This window comes from Myotis nattereri (genome assembly GCF_964212035.1).
Source record: "Myotis nattereri genome assembly, chromosome: 9".
Lineage (NCBI taxonomy): Eukaryota > Metazoa > Chordata > Mammalia > Chiroptera > Vespertilionidae > Myotis > Myotis nattereri.
Genome location: NC_138084.1, coordinates 76,322,126 through 76,341,246, shown reverse-complemented (window position 1 = coordinate 76,341,246; position 19,121 = coordinate 76,322,126). Strand labels below are relative to the sequence as shown.

The following is a 19,121-nucleotide window of genomic DNA, read 5'->3' as shown; positions in this document are numbered from 1 at the left end:
TCTCAGTGATGAGTAATAGGCATCTATGTCATTATACCTTTATATGTTTGAAATGTTTCATTATTTTTTTAACTAATATAAAATAAAAACTGGATCTATTATCAGTATGCTCTTTTTTATAATTGACATAAACGTATTAGTTTCAGATAAACATCTTATTGATTTCATATATATTATGTGGGTATATATATAGAAATGATCACATAGTTAAAATTTTTTTCTTGTGATGATATCTTTTAAGATCTACTCTCTTAGCAACTTTCAAATATGCAGTATAATATTATCAAATATAGTCCAGTATCTTTTTGTTGTTGTTAATCCTCACCCAAGAATATTTTCCCATTCATTTCTAGAGAGAGTGGGAGGGAGGGGGAGAGACACAGAGAGAGAAACATTGATGTGAGAGAGACACATTGACTAGTTGCCTCTCACATGCACCCCGACTGAAGCCAGGAGCCTTCAGTCTGCAGGCCAACACTCTGTCCACTGAGCCAAACTGGCTAGGGCAGAGTCCAGATCTTTTTAAATGAATACTTCCCAGAATTCTTTTAGGTCAGTGGATCTTAACACATTGTGGATGAATCACGAGAATTCTCACTTCACAGTGTTTTACAAAGTATCATAATTTAAAAAGATATTAGCTTGTAAGAACATGTAATAAATAACTTCAAAATGCTATGGGTATTTAATTTTAAAGCGTGCCTTTAACATTTATGTAAAACGTTTTTTGTACTCATTCAATAAAAACTTATCTGGCCACTGGGTTAAAGCTAGCAATAAAACTACTGGTCCGCAATGTGTTAACTTTTTTTTGAGCCATAAGTATAGCCTAAAACCATTAACCCTCTCCCCAGAAATATGCAAGAGCACATGCACACACACTCATTGACTTGAATTTTTGAAGCCCATCTGTGGAGTCCAGGTTAACCGTTTCCATTTCGGATGTGTTAATTCCAAACTCTTGATGTGATGCAATAAGAAGAGAGTGGGTCCGAGTTATGGGTGTTCCTCTCCTACAATCTCTTTCCTAGTGATAATCATATACATATGTTTAATCTACTGTCAAGGAGGGGTAATTACTTGGCACTGCATTATTGGGCTAAATTTATTTTTGTTTGGTCCATGAAAAACAACATGCTCTTGGAGAATCAGAAGCAGTTTGACCCTTGGCTAAACATTAGAAACGAAGATAATCATTGAAGACATTGGGGGTAGGCATATTGAGATGGATCACGTATTTCATGAGAGGGATTTAGATTATTACGATTCCGTTTCCTGGTGGTGGAGATTGCTAATTGTAGGAATGAAAGCCTATGGGACTGTGTGGTGTCTTCTTTCTTGGCGGTGAGCCTGGGTGCCATAGGGCAGAATGGACTGGGTCAGCCTTCACTGTTCACTGGACCAGACCTTTCTGCCTCAGTAGACAGTTAATTTTTCATAGAATGGTTTTCTGAGTTTTGTGTTCCTACTGACAGAACGAGGTAATGCATCTGAAGCAGCCCAGATGCTCCATCTCATCTAACTGTGTTTGGTTTGCAGAAGGACTTGCTGAAATGTAAACAAGAAGCCAGAAACTTACAGGGGATAAAGGTAAAAAGGAAGATATTTAAATCTTTAAATAAATTATCTACAAGGTCGAGTAGTCTACTGGTAAGAGTAGGTGCTAGGAGGCTGGCTGGGTCCTCTAGTCTTTCTTTGTATACATGGTGGGGCCTTTGGCAGACTCTGTGCTGTTAGGAAAGGGAGAGCTTTGTGGATGGGAAGTGAGACGTGGTAAGGAATACACATCTCTGTTTTGCTGAGGCTTATTTCTGGGGGTTATGACCCCTGGTGCTGCCACTTCCCTCTGTGCTGCCTTGTTTGTTTCTATCTGTAAACAATCAATTCCTACAGTTCTCTTCAGTTTTATTTTTTTATCTGTTCTAAAGATATCCTCTTAAAAATTGTTATTTACTTAGTTCTTGAATAGTTAATAGTATTCAAATGGTTTAAAGTTAATAAGGTACAAAAAGATAATCCTTGAAAAGCCTGACTTCTGGCCCTGTCCCCCCAATCACCTAGTTCTCTCTCCTGGAGGCAACTTACCAATTATCAACAAATTCTATATAATAAAAGTCTAATATGCTGTGTCCGGTTGACTGGTTGGCCAAAGTGTAATATGCTAATGAATGCTAAGACCGTTCAACTGCTTACTGTGACGTGCACTAACCACCAGGGGGCAGACGCTCCAACTGGTAGGTTAGCTTGCTGCTGGGATCCAGCTGATCGCGGCTGAGCAAGATGGACTGGACATGCCCTGGAACCCTCCCACGGTGCCTCCCTGGCTGGCCAACCTCCCACGTTTCTTCCCGGCCCTGATCATGCACTGGTTGGATCCCTCGGCCTGGCCTGTGCCCTCTTGCAAGCTGGGACCCCTCGGGGTATGTCGGAGAGCCTGTTTCGGCCTGATCCCACAGGGGGAGCGCTGCTCAGCCAGAAGCTGTCAGTCGGACATCCCCGCAAGGGTGAAATTCGTGCACTGGGTCTCCCATCCGACTAGTAGCTATGATGTGCACTGACCACCAGGGGGCAGACACTTAATGCAGGAGCTGCTAAGCTGCGGTGACTTGACAGCTGTGGTTCTCAGGTGACGCACCTGGAACCAGAGAGGAGGGAGCCCGATTCTGGGGTGCATCACCTGGGAACCATCCTCTTGCAATCCAGGACCCCTCAGCGGATGTCGGAGAGCCAGTTTTGGCCTGATCCCTGCAGGCCAGGCCAAGGGACCCCACTGGTGCACGAATCTGTGCACCAGGCCTCCAGTACATACATAATTTCCCCCCAAATAATAGTATACAGCAAATACAGCTTGACATGTTGCTTGTGGCTGCACAGTGTGCCACTGTATGTGATTATTTAATCACTTGCTCATACAACCAGTGATATAGCTTATCACCTTGAATGTATGTTATTTCACCCAAGTGGGAGCATGTCTGTGTATAAATACTGGAAGTGGAAAACAGTGTTCCCCTCTTCCCTGCACTTCCATTCGTGGGCTAGACTAGAGCATTTTCAGAGCGTGAGTCCTTTGAGATACTTCAGAAACAAATGTGTTCCATGGTCAAATACATTTGAGATCTGCCCTCTGGACTTGAAGAGTCACAGTGAATAGTAACATATTAAAGGACCCGGGAAAGTTTCTCGTAAGGAAGGTGGCCCAAAGCAAGGTTAGAATTATTAACCACAGAAGCGCTTTTCCTCCCATGGAGCATGGGAAACGTTCCTCTGAGCTGCTGGCGCCAGGGCCTCTTAGACTGCCTTTGCCACGTGCCGTCCTGGCAGACAGCATGTTCAGGAATGGGCTCCCACCTTCTCCAGGGCCCGCACCGTTTCTTTGTGGTCTGTAAGGAGGAAAGTCAGGGTCAATACGTTGGGATGCAGCCCCAGTCCACAGTTCCATTGGAGGTCACAGTGGTTGGAGGAATGACCCTTTTAAGTAAGTATGTATAACTCACCTTTTCTTAAGCATGGGAGGAACCAAGAGTGTCGAAGCTGAGAGAAGGATAGCCTGAAGTTGGTAAGGTTCTAGGATATGGGAGGAGGAGCCATAGTCCAAGAGCAGTTCTGAGCATGGAACTATGTATATTCCCAGTCCTGGTCCAGGTTAGGCATGGAAGCGCCGGCAGGTGCAGGGGTCTGGGAGGCGGGGTGGAGGGACCTCAGGGATTCTGGATGAATAGGGTGGCAGGCAGAGACAGGCCCCAGCCTGCTAGGGAATGGGGAGTTGGCAGCGAGGTAGACTGAGTATTTACATGCCCAAGACATAGATGAGAAAGCCAGGGGGGAGAAAGGAGAGTGCATCGTCCAACGTCACTGTCACAAAAGTAAGTGGTGAACTTGTCATTTGAATCTAAGTCCTTTTTATTCCCCAAGACCTCGCCCTAGGACACCACACCGTCAGGAATGACGCAGAGGGTAGTGGTGAGTACCAAGTGAAGGAAAATCAGGTTTCATGTAGTTTGCTAGGACAATGGATAGGATTGTCCTTTAGGTGCCACTGTCCTGGAAGGGGCAGAAAGCCCCTGCTCATCTCCTGTGGTCACTGAAGTCACTCCCACCGGCATTGCCAGAACTAATGCTGGATACGCAGTGAGGGGTTTAATAACTTAGTAATAACCGGCTGGCTGATTAATTGGGACCACAATAATCAGTATGCTTCCCCCCCAGGATGCCTTGCAGCAGAGGTTGACTCAGCAGGACACATCTGTTCTTCAGCTCAAACAAGAACTACTGCGGGCAAATATGGACAAAGACGAGCTGCACAACCAGAATGTAAGTTAAATGAATGAACTGTGACCTCACTGAACTCCAGGAGCAAAACAGGGTCCTGCGTGAAGTCCCGTTAGGTCTGCTGTCCTGATCTCTCAATTTCAGGTTGTCTGCTCTCAGTGTCTGCAGTTATTTTATTTCCTGTCAGACTTGCGTCTGTTCCCAAGGGAGGGCCTCCGACACACTGGCCTCAAGCCCCTCAGCGTAGAGGCCACCGAGACACGAAGGCTACACTGTGTGTCCACAGTCTGTGTAGACACACAGAGCAGCTGTGTGACTCGACCGCAGCCCTGCCCTCTGCTTCCCACAGGAACCCTGGTTACTGAATAGCTAGTTTCCTGCTGGGCTTGGCAGACAGCACCTCCCTGCCATTAATTCTTTCTTTTTTTTTTTTTTTTTTTATTGATTAAGATATTACATATGTGTACCCTCTACCCCCCCCTCTCCCCGCTCACCCCCTCACCCCCCCGTTGTCCGTGTCCATTGGTTAGGCCTATATGCTTGCATATAAGTCCTTTGGTTGATCTTTCCCCCTTGCCCCCACCCTCCCCTACCTTCCCTCCAAGGCCCGACAGTCCAATCAATGCCTCTCCGTCTCTGGATCAGTCCTTGTTCATCAGTTTATGTTGTTCATTATATTCCACAAATAAGTGAGATCTTGTGGTATTTATCCGCTCTCCAGTTCCATCCATGCTGTGGCAAATGGTAAGAGTTCCTTTTTCTTCTTCCTCTTCTTAAAGAATACCTTTCAGCATTTCATATAATGCTGGTTTGGTGGTGATGAACTCCTTTAGCTTTTTCTTATCCGTGAAGCTCTTTATCTGACCTTCCATTCTGAATGATAGCTTTGCTGGATAAAGTAATCTTGGTTGCAGGTTCTTGCTAGTCATCTCTTTGAATATTTCTTGCCACTCTCTTCTGGCCTGCATGGTTTCTGTTGAGAAATCAGCTGACAGTCGGATGGGTACTCCCTTGTAGGTAACTGAGTTTCTTTCTCTTGCTGCTTTTAAGATTCTCTCTTTATCTTTTGCTCTTGGCATTTTAATTATGATGTGTGTTGGTGTGGTCCTCTTTGGATTCCTTTTGTTTGGGGTTCTCTGCGCTTCCTGGACTTGTAAGTCCATTTCTTTCACCAGGTGGGGGAAGTTTTCTGTCATTATTTCTTCAAAAAGGTTTTCAATATCTTGCCCTCTCCCTCCTTCTGGTACCCCTATAATTCTGATGTTGGTACGCTTGAAGTTGTCCCAGAGGTTCCTTACACTATCTTCATATTTTTTGAATCTCTTTTCTTTTTTCTTTTTCGGTTGGGTATTTTTTGTTTCTTTGCATTTCAAATCTTTGACTTGATTCTTGGGATCCTCTTGTCTGCTGTTGGAGCTCTGTAAAGTATTCTTTATTTCAGTCAGTGTATGCATAATTTCTAATTGGTCCTTTTTCATGACCTCCATGGTCTCACCATACTCCTTGAGGGATTCATTAAATTTATCGGCGGTTTCCATAAAATTCTTGACAAACCTTATAAACGTGGCCTTGAACTCTATATCCAGTCGTCTGGCCTCCTCCGTTTCTGCCAATTGTGACCTGTTTCTTTGTCTCCGCATTTTGGCTGCTTCCCTGTGTTGATAGAGTGGCCTGCGCGCCAGGTGTCCTGTAGGGCCCAGTGGCTCAGCCTCCCCAGTTACCTGGGGTGGACACTCTTGGTGCACTCTTGGTGCCTCGCTTGTTGTAGGATCACTGGGAGGAATTGACCTCCAGGCCAATTGGCTGTGGGAAGCAGCTGTGTCTGAAGTGGGAGAATGGACCCCCTCTGACCACTGGGTACAGTGGCTCCTGTATCTAAGGAGGTGCTAATTCAGCCCCTGCCTGAGGCCACACAGCAGGAACTACGAAGAGGCTCAGCTGTGAAGCAATGCAAGCCGCTGCGGGGCCTTGGGCCTTCTCTTGGAAGTTCCGGGTCTGGCTGGCCCGGCTGCAGTTAGGTAATTATCAGGTTGCAAAGTTCTGGGGCATTCACATGCAAAAGCCTCTGCCGCAGCCCGGGTGGGGCGGGGTCTCAGGGAGTCAAAAGGGCGGGGAAAGAAGCTATGGCTGATTCTCCGCGCCCGGAGTCGCGCGTCTCAGTGTCCCGGCAATGGCTGCAAGCACCTCCGAGGGAAATCTGTCCCCAAGTTCGCCCGCTGCCGCCTGAGAGCAGCCTCTGCCCGTATGAGTCCTGGGTCCCCAGAGACTTCCCAGAACCGGAGTTCAGAGCAGTCGGGAGCTTGTGATTCAAAAAGACAGCCGCGTCCTCAGGTGCCACCCCCTTTCCGCGCGCGCGAGCCGCCGCGTACCTCTGCACTCAGCCTCCGCAGCTCCTCTGGCTCTCAGCGTGCTTTTCTTTTCTTCTAGTTGTAGAAATTACACTCAGCCAGCCTTCCTGTTGTTTTGGACGATGTTTGCTCCGTCCTTTGGGCTAATTTTCAATTGTTGTGTGGGGCGACTATTTCCCGGTGTTTATCTATGCCGCCATCTTAGTTTCTCCTCCATTAATTCTTTCTTATCCTTCTTGCAGGTGGATCTGCAGAGGAAGCTAGATGAGAGGAACCGGCTCTTGGGAGAATATAAAGTAAGAATGAACGTCAGTTTGGAAATAATTTCCACCTGACCTTGTCTTATGAACAGCCCATGTTGCTGTTGTTCAAAGAGCACTTAAGTACTCTGCTCATCCTTGCTTTTGGCAGGGAAATCCTTTCTGTGTTCCCTTGATGCACTCACCCTAACCCTGAAGGTGGAGAGCATGGCTAGGGGAAGGAGCACAGAACTAGGAGTGTGGAAACTCCAGATTAGTCCTAACCTTTCTATCTAACCAGCATGGATAGCATGTAGTGGTCCTTCTGCGAACAGTAGTTCCCTTTCTCCTTACCCTCCCAAGAATCCTTTGCGCTGTGCAAGACTGCTGTGGTGTGTGTGGTGTGGGCTGTAGCTTGAGGAAAGCACCGTTCCCCCAAGGCTCCGCTTTCCTCCGATGGAAGTTGCACAGCAAGGGGTGAACTGTTCGATGTTCTTGACTTTGCCACATCTGAAAGCTCTCTCTCTACTGCAGAAGGAGCTGGGGCAGAAGGACCGCCTGCTTCAGCATCACCAGGCCAAGCTGGAGGAAGCACTCCGGAAACTCTCCGAGGCCAGTTACCAGCAGGTGGGGACATCTTCAGCCACTGACTTTCCTGTCCCTGTGGCCTGAAGAAATGCTTTCCTGACTTAGTCTCTGGTTGCAGGTGGATCTAGAGCGGGAGCTAGAACACAAAGATGTCCTTTTGGCTCACTGTATGAAAAGAGAAGCAGATGAGGTAACCTCCAACTCGGGGTCTCCCTCCCACATTTACAAGGGCAAAGAGGGGGGTTTTGTTTCTGAATCAGGACGGAACCAAGGCCATAGGTCAGTTTTTTAGGAGGTTATTTGGTGAGGGGGTTATGAATACAGATTCCAGGATAAGAAAATCTGGTTTCAGATACATCTTTACCACTTGTTAAAATTAACTTTATTGGTGTAACATTGGTACATCTTTACCACTTTTGACCATTGTGTGACTTTAATTTACTTGCTTCTGAACCTTAGAAATAAGGCTCATCTGGAAAATGGAAATAATAGTGGCCCTCTCTGCCATTATGAAGAATACATAAAATAACCCAGGTATGGGGGGTGGGAGTGTCTGGGGAGAGGTGAATGGGGGGAAAAGGAGACATCTATAATACTTTCAATAATAAAGAGTTTAAATTAAAAAAAATAATAATCCCGGTAGATGACTAAACATAGCCCTGGTAGATCCACCTGGCTCAGAATCAGGATCAAGAAAAGTTAGTCATTACGTGGTGGTGTGGCTCGGCAGTTGAGCATCGACCCATGAACCAGGACGTCACAGTTCAATTCCCAGTCAGGGCACATGCCCGGGTTACTGGTTCGATTCCCAGTAGGGGGCGTGCAGGAGGCAGCTGATCAATGATTCTTTTTTTTTAGTTTTTTTTTTAAGTTTTAAGTTTTATTGAATTTTTACACAGAGGAAAGGAGAGGGATAGAGAGTTAGAAACATCAATCAGCTGCCTCCTGCACACCTCCTACTGGGAATGTGCCCGCAACCAAGGTACATGCCCTTGACCAGAATCGAACCTGGGACCCTTCAGTCTGTAGGCCAAGGCTCTATCCACTGAGCCAGACCGGTTAGGGGAGCGGTTCTCAACCTGTGGGTCCCGACCCCTTTGGCAGTCGAACGACCCTTTCACAGGGTCGCCTAAGACCATCCTGCATATCAGATATTTACATTACGATTCATCACAGTAGCAACATTACAGTTATGAAGTAGCAACGTAAATAATTTTATGGTTGGGTCACAACATGAGGAACTGTATTTAAAGGGCCAGAAGGTTGAGAACCACTGGGTTAGGGCATCAATGATTCTTAATATTGATGTTTCTATCCCTCTCTTTCTCTCCCTTCCTCTCTCTCTGAAATCAATAAAAAGATATTTCAAAAAGAAAGGGAGAAGGAAGGAAGGAAGGAAGGAAAGTTATGTCATTGTTTTTATTTTTAAATGACTGAAGCAAAGGCCAGAGGTGCTGTAGCAGCATTCTCAGGCCCTCCAGTGGCCAGGCAGAGTCTAGGTTGGGGGCTTCCCAGCTGAGGTTTCCCTTTTGTTTATTCCACATTCAACAGTGCCTGTGAAGGGTCAAGTACAGGGGATGCAGTGGTGAACAAAGGGGAAAAAATCCCTGTATATTCTAATAGAGATATGAAACAGGTATATAATTATATAATTATAAACTATGTCAGGAAGTGACGAATGTAAAGAAGAAAAGTAAGACAGGACATCTTGGTTTGGAATTCTCTCACAACAAGCATCATTTCTTCTTGCTGCTGTAGGTGACCAATTACAACAGTCACAGCTCTCAAAGCAATGGTTTTCTCCCTCCGGCGGCAGGAAAAGGAGCTGCTTCCATCACTCCTAGAGGGGTAAGTTCTTAAGATCTGAGTGCAGACCTGCCACTTCCAGCTGAAACCAGAAGAGCATCTTAGCCATCACCAGTGGGCTCGCCTTTTGTATCCCACTTCCCTATTCTTGCATCTGTTGGGTGTGTGAAGATCTGAGGCACTTGTTCCCCGAAATGAAGAATTGGTGGGAAACAGTAGGCCTGCTTCTGTGGAGGACCATTTCCTATAATCCACACCTCCTCCCTCAAAAATAAAAGATCTATCCTGGAAATTTCTCCCCTATGTCTTCTTAAGCCCAGTGGCCAGGATATGGTTAATGACATGACCCTGCAGCATGCCAGCAGCACCTCCCTCTCGCCCACAGACCAGCGACCTGCAGCTCGTGCGCGATGCTCTCCGCAGCCTGCGCAACAGCTTCAGCGGCCACGACCCTCAGCACCACACCATCGACAGCCTGGAGCAGGGCATCTCCAGCCTCATGGAGCGCCTGCATGTCATGGAGACCCAGAAGAAGCAAGAAAAAAGGGTAATCCTCGTTCTCTGCTGTTTCTCTTAGGCAAGCTCCCAACGAAGCTTAACTTTATCCATTTTAGTCTAGAGGAAGGCAGTGCTAAAGGATGAGACCCTGCTGGAGGTTGCAGTTGCTTTTCTCTTTGGTTTTCCTTTTCATCATGGTTTGACAATCCAGGGAGGGAGTTCATGATAACCCTCACTCCTAGCAACTGTTTAACTGTCGGGGGAATTGTGGTGCTTGGCCCCACAGCTCTCTCTTTACTGCTTATTTCCCTTCCCCTTCTCCCCTGAATGAGCTCGCATCAGATGAGGCAATATATGGGAAATGCTTGAAAATTAGAAAGCCTTTTATAAATGTGCATTATTGTTAGAATAAATATGTACAGTTTTATACACTGTGGAAGAAGATGTATATTTTAGGCAAATGGTAGAACGAGTATATTTTAGGCACACTTTTAAAATTTAAATTTTTTGGTTAAGTTCTGCCGTTGATCATAATTCTTGTGATTTTTGTGTGGCTCTCCAGGTTCGGGGCAAGTCACCCAGAACTCAAGCAGGTAGTGAATACCGGGAGTCCTGGCCCCCTAATTCCAGTAAGTGCTCATTATTGCTCAGTAAGGTCTCCTAGAATATTAGATCAGACGTTAGTATTTTGTGGATCGAATTTTTTTATATAATTTCACTTTTACAATGTGTTGTTTCTGGAGCAGTACTAGTTAGTATCGAGTTATTTCTAGGACTGTGAAGATACCATCATCATCAGCCCTATCACTTCAAGTACCATTTAACCATGTGCAGGGTGCTGTTCTGTTGACTCAGAAAGGCTAAAATATCTTTGGGAAATACTATAAGCTTAAAACATTTATACCAAATAAAACAACATTTAAGACAACAGAAACACACACAAATCATCCTACAACCCAAGTAGCACAGAAAATTCCAGTTCTTTCTTGCACCAATAAGCTTGATTTTGGGGAGGATTTTCCTTAAAACTTTGATTGCTTATTATGTCATTCGGTTTAAGTCCTGCAAAATCGTTGCGCCATCTAGTGGTCATGGCTAGGTATTATTTTTTACCTGCTCTATGCCTACTCATTACATTTCCCCCCCTATTCATTCCAACATGTTGGAAATCTACCCTGCCTCATAATTTCTATTTTACTCTGTATCTTACCTTTTGATTTAATAACGTTCACATTTTCTTATCTTTTATAGTTTACCCAGACCCAATCTAAAAGTATGTAAATAATTTTCAAAAACCAAATAGTATAAAGCTAACCATAACCAGTTTTGTATTTCACATATGCAATTAAGAAAATAATAATAAACAAAACCTAAAGTATGTCCTGGCCAGTGTTTCTTAATGGTTAGAGCGTTGGCCTGCAGACCATAGGGTCTGGGTTCGATTTCTGTCAAGGGCACATACCTTGGTTGCAGGCTTCTCCTGCATGCAGGAGGCAACCAATTGATGTGTTTCTCTCACATTGATGTTTCTCACTATCCTTCCCTCTCTCTTCCACTCTTTATAAAAGATCAATGGAAAAATATTAACAATAAAAAAGAAACATGAAACCTTGGCCAGCGTGGCTCAGTGGTTGAGTCTTGACCTATGAAGCAGGAGGTCACAGTTCGATTTGCAGTCAGGGCACATGCTTAAGTTGTGGGCTCCCCAGTGGGGGGCATGCAGGAGGCCGATGATCAATGAGTCTTTCTCATCATTGATGTTTCTATCTCTTCCTCTTCCTTCCTCTCTGAAATCAATAAAAAAAAATATATTTTAAAATGAAATCAATAAAAATATATATTTTTTAAAAACCATACTAAGATATCATTTAAAATAGGGGAATATGAAAAAGAAGAGTAAAATAAACCCAAAGGAAGCAGAAGGAAGGAACTATTAAATATAAGAATAGAAATCCATGACATTGAAATCCGAAAATTAGAACAAAACCAAACAGAAAACTGGTCCTTTGAAAAGTATAATAAAATGGATAAAACTATAGCCAGACTGCCCAAGGAAAAAAAGGAAAGGCACAAATTACCATTAGAAATGAAAGAGAGAACAACACTATAGATTTTACAGATATTACACGCATACTAAGGAACAAACAACTTTATGCCCATAATTTTGACAACTTTGATGAAATGTATAAATTCCTGGAAAGACACAAACTACCAAAATTTACTCAAGAGGAAATAGGTAAGCTGAATAGGTTTATAGTTATAATAAAATTGAATTTGTAGTTTAAGATGTTCCATCCATCAAGGAAAACTCCAGAGTCTGATAGAGTCACTTAAGAAAAAAATAATACAATTTCATACCAACTCTTCCAGAAAATAAGAGAAGCAACATTTCCTAACACATTTTATTTTACTCTAATTCCAAACAGTATCTCTGATGAACATAGATGCAGGAAAAGAAAGAAAAGGCATAGAGATTTGAAAAGAAGATGCAAAACTGCTCTGTTTGTATGACATGATTGTCTATAGGGCATATCCCAAATAATCTATAATAAAGCTACTAAAACTAAGAAATGAGGTTAGCCCGGCCTCTGTAGTTCAGTGGTTGAACATCAACCTATGAACCAGGAGGTCACGGTTTGATTATGGGTCAGGGCATGTGCTGGGGTTTTGAGCTCCATCCCTGGTAGGGGGTGTGTGAGAGGCAACCAATCAATGATTCTCTCTCATTGATATTTCTATTTCTCCCTCTCTCTCTGAAATAATATATATATATATATATATATATATATATATATATATATATTATATATATTTTTAAATAAATGAGTTTGGGATCCTTTTGTAGTTCATAAGCGTGATGATTGGGTGTTCACGCTGCTGTGTGAGATGTGCCTCCCACGACCCTTGTTACACCTTTGGCACATTACCTGTCTGACGTGAAAAAAAGAAAAAAGAAAAAAAGAAATGAGTTTAGCAAGGTTACCGGACACAACTGTACTTCTATATACTAGCAATGAATACTTGGAAATAGAAAAAAAATTTAAGTACCACTTATAGTAGGACCAAAAAGCATTAAATACATAGGTACCAACCAATCTTATAAAATATGTGCAATGTTTCTATGTTGAAAACTATAGAACACAGCCCAGCTGGCATAGCTCTGTGGTTGAGCATCGACCTATGAACCAGGAGGTCACAGGTTGATTCCTAGTCAGGGCACATGCACGGATTGCGGGCTCGATCCCCACTGTGGGCGTGCAGGAGGCAGCTGATTAATGGTTCTCTCTCATCATTGATGTTTCTATCTCTCTCTCCCTTTCCCATCCTCTCTGAAATCAATAAAAATATATTTTAAAAAAGAAAACTATAGAACACAGATGAAATAAATCAAAGAATATAAAAAGAAATGGGAAGATATACCATGTTTCTTGATTAGAATACTCAATATTGTTAAGATGATCCATTCTCCCCAAATAATTTATAGCTTCAATCATATTCCAATAAAAACCCTTTTGTAGATATAAACAAGCTGATTCTAAAATGCATATGGAATAATAAAGGGATTAAAATAGCCACACAGGCTGGAGGGGGTTAATGGGGGGGGGAAGGTAACATATGTAATACTTTTAACAATAAGGAATTTTTTTTTTTTTAAAAAAAGGAATAGCCATACAGAAAAAGTTGAGAAAGATGAACAAAGTATTTGGATGACCACACTATCTGATTTCAAAACTAAAAAGTTAGTACAGTATAGGTGAATGCATAGACACATAGATTAGTGGAACAAAACAGAGAGTTCAGAAATATTTGGCCAGTAGATTTTCAGTAGCTGTGAAAGGGCTAGTCAATGGCAAAAGGAATGAAGGTTTAGGTTACCCAACCAGAAAAAAAAAATACAACACAGAAGGATAGGCTTTTCAACACATGGTCCTGGAGTAATTAGAGACCCATATAAAAACAGTCTTTTTTTTTTTTTTTAAATATATATTTTATTGGTTTTTTACAGAGAGGAAGGGAGAGAGATAGTTAGAAACATCGATGAGAGAGAAACATCGATCAGCCGCCTCCTGCACATCTCCTACTGGGGATGTGCCCGCAACCAAGGTACATGCCCTTGACCAGAATCGAACCTGGGACCCTTCAGTCCGCAGGCGTCGGCTCTATCCACTGAGCCAAACCAGTTTCGGCTAAAAACAGTCTTGACACATACCTTATGCCGTATACAAAAATTAACTCCAAATGATCATGAACTTAAAAACTAAAATTGATTTGTGATGCCTTTTAAAGTTATGTGTTAAATTTACACACACACACACATACACACACACACACAGTTTTGTTTTGGGGTCTTTTATTTGAGCTTTTTGTACATGCTTTTCATAGTAATTTCACACTGAAGTAACAATTATTTTAACATGATTTAATGTTGTGTAAGGCTTGCTCTCCCTCATTACTCTCGTTTTCACGGGGAAAGTCTGTAATCCAACTCCGTCTTCTTTACTAATCAACTGAAACTGCTCTCTAAGTCATCGATGACCTAGTTACTAAACCTGTTTTTAGTTACTAGGCCTCTGTGTGGCATTTGACTTCATGATTACCCTTTCCTTGAAATTCACCCAGAATGTGTCATAACATTTGTGTTAACTTGGGCTGTATAACAAAACACCATGGACTGGGTGACTTAAAAAACAGGAGTTTATTTTCTCACAGTTCTCTAAGATCAGGGTGCCAGCATGGCCAGGTTTTGGTGAGGGAGAGCTCTCTTCCTGGCTTGCAGATGGCTACCTTCTTGCTGTGTCCTCACATGGTGGAGAGAGAGTTCTGATGTCTGTTCCTCGTCTTATAAAGGCACCAGTTCTATGGGGTCAGGGCTCCACTCTTACAACGTCCCTTAACTTTAATCCATCCTTAAAGATACTGTCTGTAATACCATCACACTAGGGTTTATGGTTTCAACATATGAATTTGGGAAGGGCAGGATTCAGTACATAGCAATATTATTTTCACATTTTATTATATTGTAATTGTTTTGCTATTTCACCCCACTAGACTTTGAGCTCCTTAAAGATGGGGATTGGATCTAATTTATTTTTGCATCTCTAGTATTTGATACATAAAGGCAACCAATAAACATTTTAAAGTATGACATAACTCACCTCCCTATCCCTATATTAGTTAATAGTACTGTCATGCATCTTTTTTTTTTTTATTGTTGACAGACTTACAGATGTCCTCCATTTCCCCCACCTCTACCCTCTTTCACCCCTCTCCCCCAGCCTTCGCCACATTGTCTACATCCATGGGCTATGCATATATGCATATATGTTCTTGGGCTAATCTCTTCCGTTCCCCCTCCGCTCTGAGATCTGCCAGTCCGTTCCATGTATCCATGCTCTGGTCCTATTTTGTTCATTAGATTCCACATATGAGATCATATGGTATTTGTCTTTCTCTGACGGGCTTATTTTGCTTAGCATAATCATCTCCATGTCCATCCAAGCTGTCACAGAGTTCCTCCTTCTTTACAGCCACGTAGTCAGAAAGATTACATGCACCCCTATGTTCACTGCCATGTTATTTACAATAGCCAAGATCTGGAAACAGCCCCAGTGCACATTAGTGGATGAATGGATAAGGAAGATGTGGTACATTTACACAGTGGAATACTGCCATGCATCTTTTCCCCCCAGATTGTACTTCCCTTTTACCCCCAACATCCAACTGTATCCCAAGTACCAAGACTTTTCCCTTCTAAAAGTCCCTCAAATCTGCCTTAGCCGGTTTGGTTCAGTGGATAGAGCTTCGGATTTGAAGGGTCCCTGGGTTTGATTCCCATCAAGGGCATATGCTTGAGCCCCAGTAGGGGGCGTGCAGGAGGCAGCCAATCAATGGTTCTCTCACATCATTGATGTTTCTACCTCTCCCTCTCCCTTCCTTCCTGAAATCAATAAAAATATATTTAGAAAAATAAAAGATAAAGGTTCCTCAAATCCATTCCTTCTCTGACTCCATCTTGCCCTTCCTCATCTTTCAGATTTTTAATTGCCTGTTAATGGGATGACTGGTTTTTAGTTTCTCCCAACCAACTCATACTTTACTTTGTTGCTAGATTGGCCTTCCTACTGTCTGATTATGTCACTCTTTTTCAGTATCTCCCCAGAGCTTACGACTAATATCTAAATGTTTTATGCTGGCAGAGTCCTTGTGATCTGTCCAGACTTACTAGTTAACTTTTAATTTTTAAAATACATGATCACATTCCATGCACATACATGTATCCTTCCCTCTTGGAATGCCCTTTTCGACTTCTCTATCTGATGATTTTTTTAAGTGCTTTATGGGGCCTTCTGATCTCTTCCAGGTGGAATTAACCACTCCATCTTCAGTCCTTCTGTGCAGTTTGCACAAGTCTGATTTCAGTGTAATTATTTATATCCATATTTGTCATCCATACTAGACTGTAAACTCTTTGAGGTCAGAGACCACATATGGTTGATTCTATATTCTCGAAATTTAGCACATGGTAAGTGTACAATAAATGTTTTTTGAATGAATGAATCAATCAATCAATAATAAAATTTAGTGATTAAAGTGACTGTTTTAGGTGCTAGAGTCCACAGAGCATCTTGGCATATAGTTTTAATAACTGGCATTCTTTGAAGAAAAATTCTGAAAACTGACTGTGATTGCTATACAAAGAATGAATGTTCCCTTGTCTTTCTTCCCCTGTATTAATTCTTCCCTCACACTCTCCTTTGTTTGAAACCCCTTCCTAGAAATGCTCTCCTGTGGCTGCCATTTTGAATGGGATCAATGTCTAGAAAAAGTTAAGAAGAAAATATATGTAGATGGAATTGCAGGACAGATTTTTTAATTTTAATCTCACCTGAGGATATATTTTTCCATTGATTTTTTTCTTTTTTTGAGAGAGAGTGGAAGAGAGGGAGGGGAAGAGGGTAGGTGGACAGGCATCAACGTGAGAGAGACACATCAATCAGTTGTCTCCCACACATGCCCTGACCAGGGCAGGGATCCAACCTGAAACCCAGGTATGTGCCCTTGACCAGAATCGAACTCATGACCCTTTGGTGTGCCGGCTGATGCTCTAACCACTGAACACTGGCTAGGGCACAGGACAGATTTTAATGACACTTTATTATTTTTTGGTCCTTATGATAAGAGTTTCTGATTGGTCTTTCCTCCTGTTCTTTTAAAGTCATAATCACAAGTACTCATTAATAAAAAAGTTTCCAGTCCTGGTTGGTGTGGGTCAGTTGGTTGAAATGTCATTGTCATTGGGTTCTATTCCCAGTCAGGGCACATACCCAGGTTGTGGTTCATTCTGGTCAGGGAACCTACCAATCAGTGTTTCTCTCTCACATTGATGTTTCTCTCTCCCCCACCCCTCTAAAATCAATTTTTAAAAATTCTAAAAAAATACAAATTTATTTTAAAACTAAATAAAAATTTTACGTAAGTACCTATACAAAGCTAGAGACAAGATGTAGATCAAGAGAACTGAGTTAAAAACCATGGGCCAACACATATAGATCCTCTGTAGCTAAGGGATAAGGTAGATTGTCTTAGACTGGAAGCATGAGGCTCCCTTGGCATCTGAGTTTCTAAGGTTATTTTGCTCCTGTGGTTCTTGTTCCAACTCATTTCTCATTTCATGAATTGCATGAGCATTCTCTACCACAGACCTCCAAAATGTGAGTGTTGGCAGTGTCTGCAGCTCCTGCTATGTGTCCATTCTGCCCTCGCTGGAATGTGGCTGGCTTCTCTGGCCTCTTTTGACTCTTAGCAACAATACCTGCACAACAGTTGCTATTTCCCTGCTAGAAATACCTAGAATGGATAAGAAATGATGGTCTTTGTGGTAGTGTCCATATCCAAAGCACTTCCTGTCTTTGTGGCCCTAGTGGCGACTTCCTGTGGGTCACACCCTGTGGACTTGGTGTTTGGCAAGGGTGTGGAAAAAAGAATGTACTGTGACCTCAGGCAGCTTCATCCTCCTGGGACATTTTTAAAAAATTTTATCTTTATTGTTGAAAGTTTTACAGATGTCCCCTTTTTCCCCATTAACCCCTCTCCCCCTTTACCCTTCCCTCCCCCCAGGCCTTCACTTGCTGTCTGTCCATAGTTATGCATATGTGCATATAAATTCTTTGGTTAATCTCTTCCCCACCCCCCTGCCGTCCTCCTGGGACATTTAATAAACCTGGAAATGAGGGGTGGGTGGTTGCAAGTTGAATGTTCTGACCACAGTCTCTCTGATTGCAGCGTTGCCTCACTCACAGAGCTCTCCAACTGTCAGCAGCACCTGCACTAAAGTGCTGTATTTCACTGACCGGTCACTTACACCCTTCATGGTCAATATACCAAAGAGGTAAGATTCTTGGATCTATTTCTCTTTTTAAAAGGGCAGGAAGGCAGAATCATTAGTTACTGCCCATCCATCTAACCAGCTAAGAGGTGTTTGAGAAGCTGTATGGTGAGGTGAGGAGAGCACAGGACATAGCGATTCTAGTTTCAGTTTTACCAGGGGCATTACAAGGGACAAGTCATGATCTGCTAGGCACACACATGTTAACATAAAAAAACATTGAAACCTGTAAAGAATTTTTGGTGAGTTTATTTGAGCCAAATTGTCGACATATGCTGGGAAGCAGAACCTCAACGAATTGAGATAGTGCTCCAGAGAAGGGCGGGGTTACATTTGTATTTATACATTCCAATCAAAGGAGGGACGTAGGTGGGTTACATGAAATTCATTGGTGATAGATTAAGGAGGAGGGATAAAGCAAAGCAGGGAAACCCCTGGGATTGGACAAAAAGTAAAATGATGGACACATACTTAGGTGGGTGCAGGAACAATTAACATGATGATGAAGGAATTTGTGGTCTCTGTCCTGGCGCCCAGCACATTAGTTTGTGCCCCAAGGGGTCCAAATACAGGGAAGTCACAAGTTACCCAGACATTTCAAGGGTGTGTTATCACAGATGCAAAAAGACAGATAGGCTCAGTTACGGTAAAGGCTGACCTTGTCAGTGAAGATACTGGCCTAGGACGTAACTGCCCACCATCACTGCTTTTAGTCAAAGTTTATTTCAGACCATCCTTTGTGATGACTTTAGGTCTCTGAGTTTGCAAGACCGCCATGCAGGCCTCCCCTGAGCTGGTCAGGTCAGCATGTGGCCCCTTTCGCCCACACACACAACAACTATGCTTCCAATCTTGATATGCAAATAGGCTTCAAGTTAGGAAAATAGTTTAAGTGCTCAAAATAGTTCCTGCTGATAGCCATGGATTGCTATCATTGATCTTTGTTACTATTTGATTACTACAACTACCGTTTTTGAGAAATCATAT

The 19,121-nt window shown here is 42.9% G+C and overlaps 1 protein-coding gene across 3 annotated transcripts in view; it reads left to right on the top strand.

The window, feature by feature from the left end:
* DIXDC1 (DIX domain containing 1) overlaps positions 1–19,121 on the top strand; it is a 62,634-nt gene that overhangs the window by 38,922 nt on the left and 4,591 nt on the right. For all 3 annotated transcript variants that reach the window (XM_081100475.1, XM_081100477.1, XM_081100476.1), the window contains 9 exons: positions 1,540–1,590; positions 4,207–4,311; positions 6,860–6,913; positions 7,391–7,483; positions 7,563–7,634; positions 9,203–9,292; positions 9,636–9,797; positions 10,311–10,377; positions 18,032–18,137. In XM_081100475.1, coding sequence (XP_080956601.1) covers positions 1,540–1,590; positions 4,207–4,311; positions 6,860–6,913; positions 7,391–7,483; positions 7,563–7,634; positions 9,203–9,292; positions 9,636–9,797; positions 10,311–10,377; positions 18,032–18,137 — 800 coding nt within the window. The remainder of the gene's footprint in view (positions 1–1,539; positions 1,591–4,206; positions 4,312–6,859; positions 6,914–7,390; positions 7,484–7,562; positions 7,635–9,202; positions 9,293–9,635; positions 9,798–10,310; positions 10,378–18,031; positions 18,138–19,121) is intronic.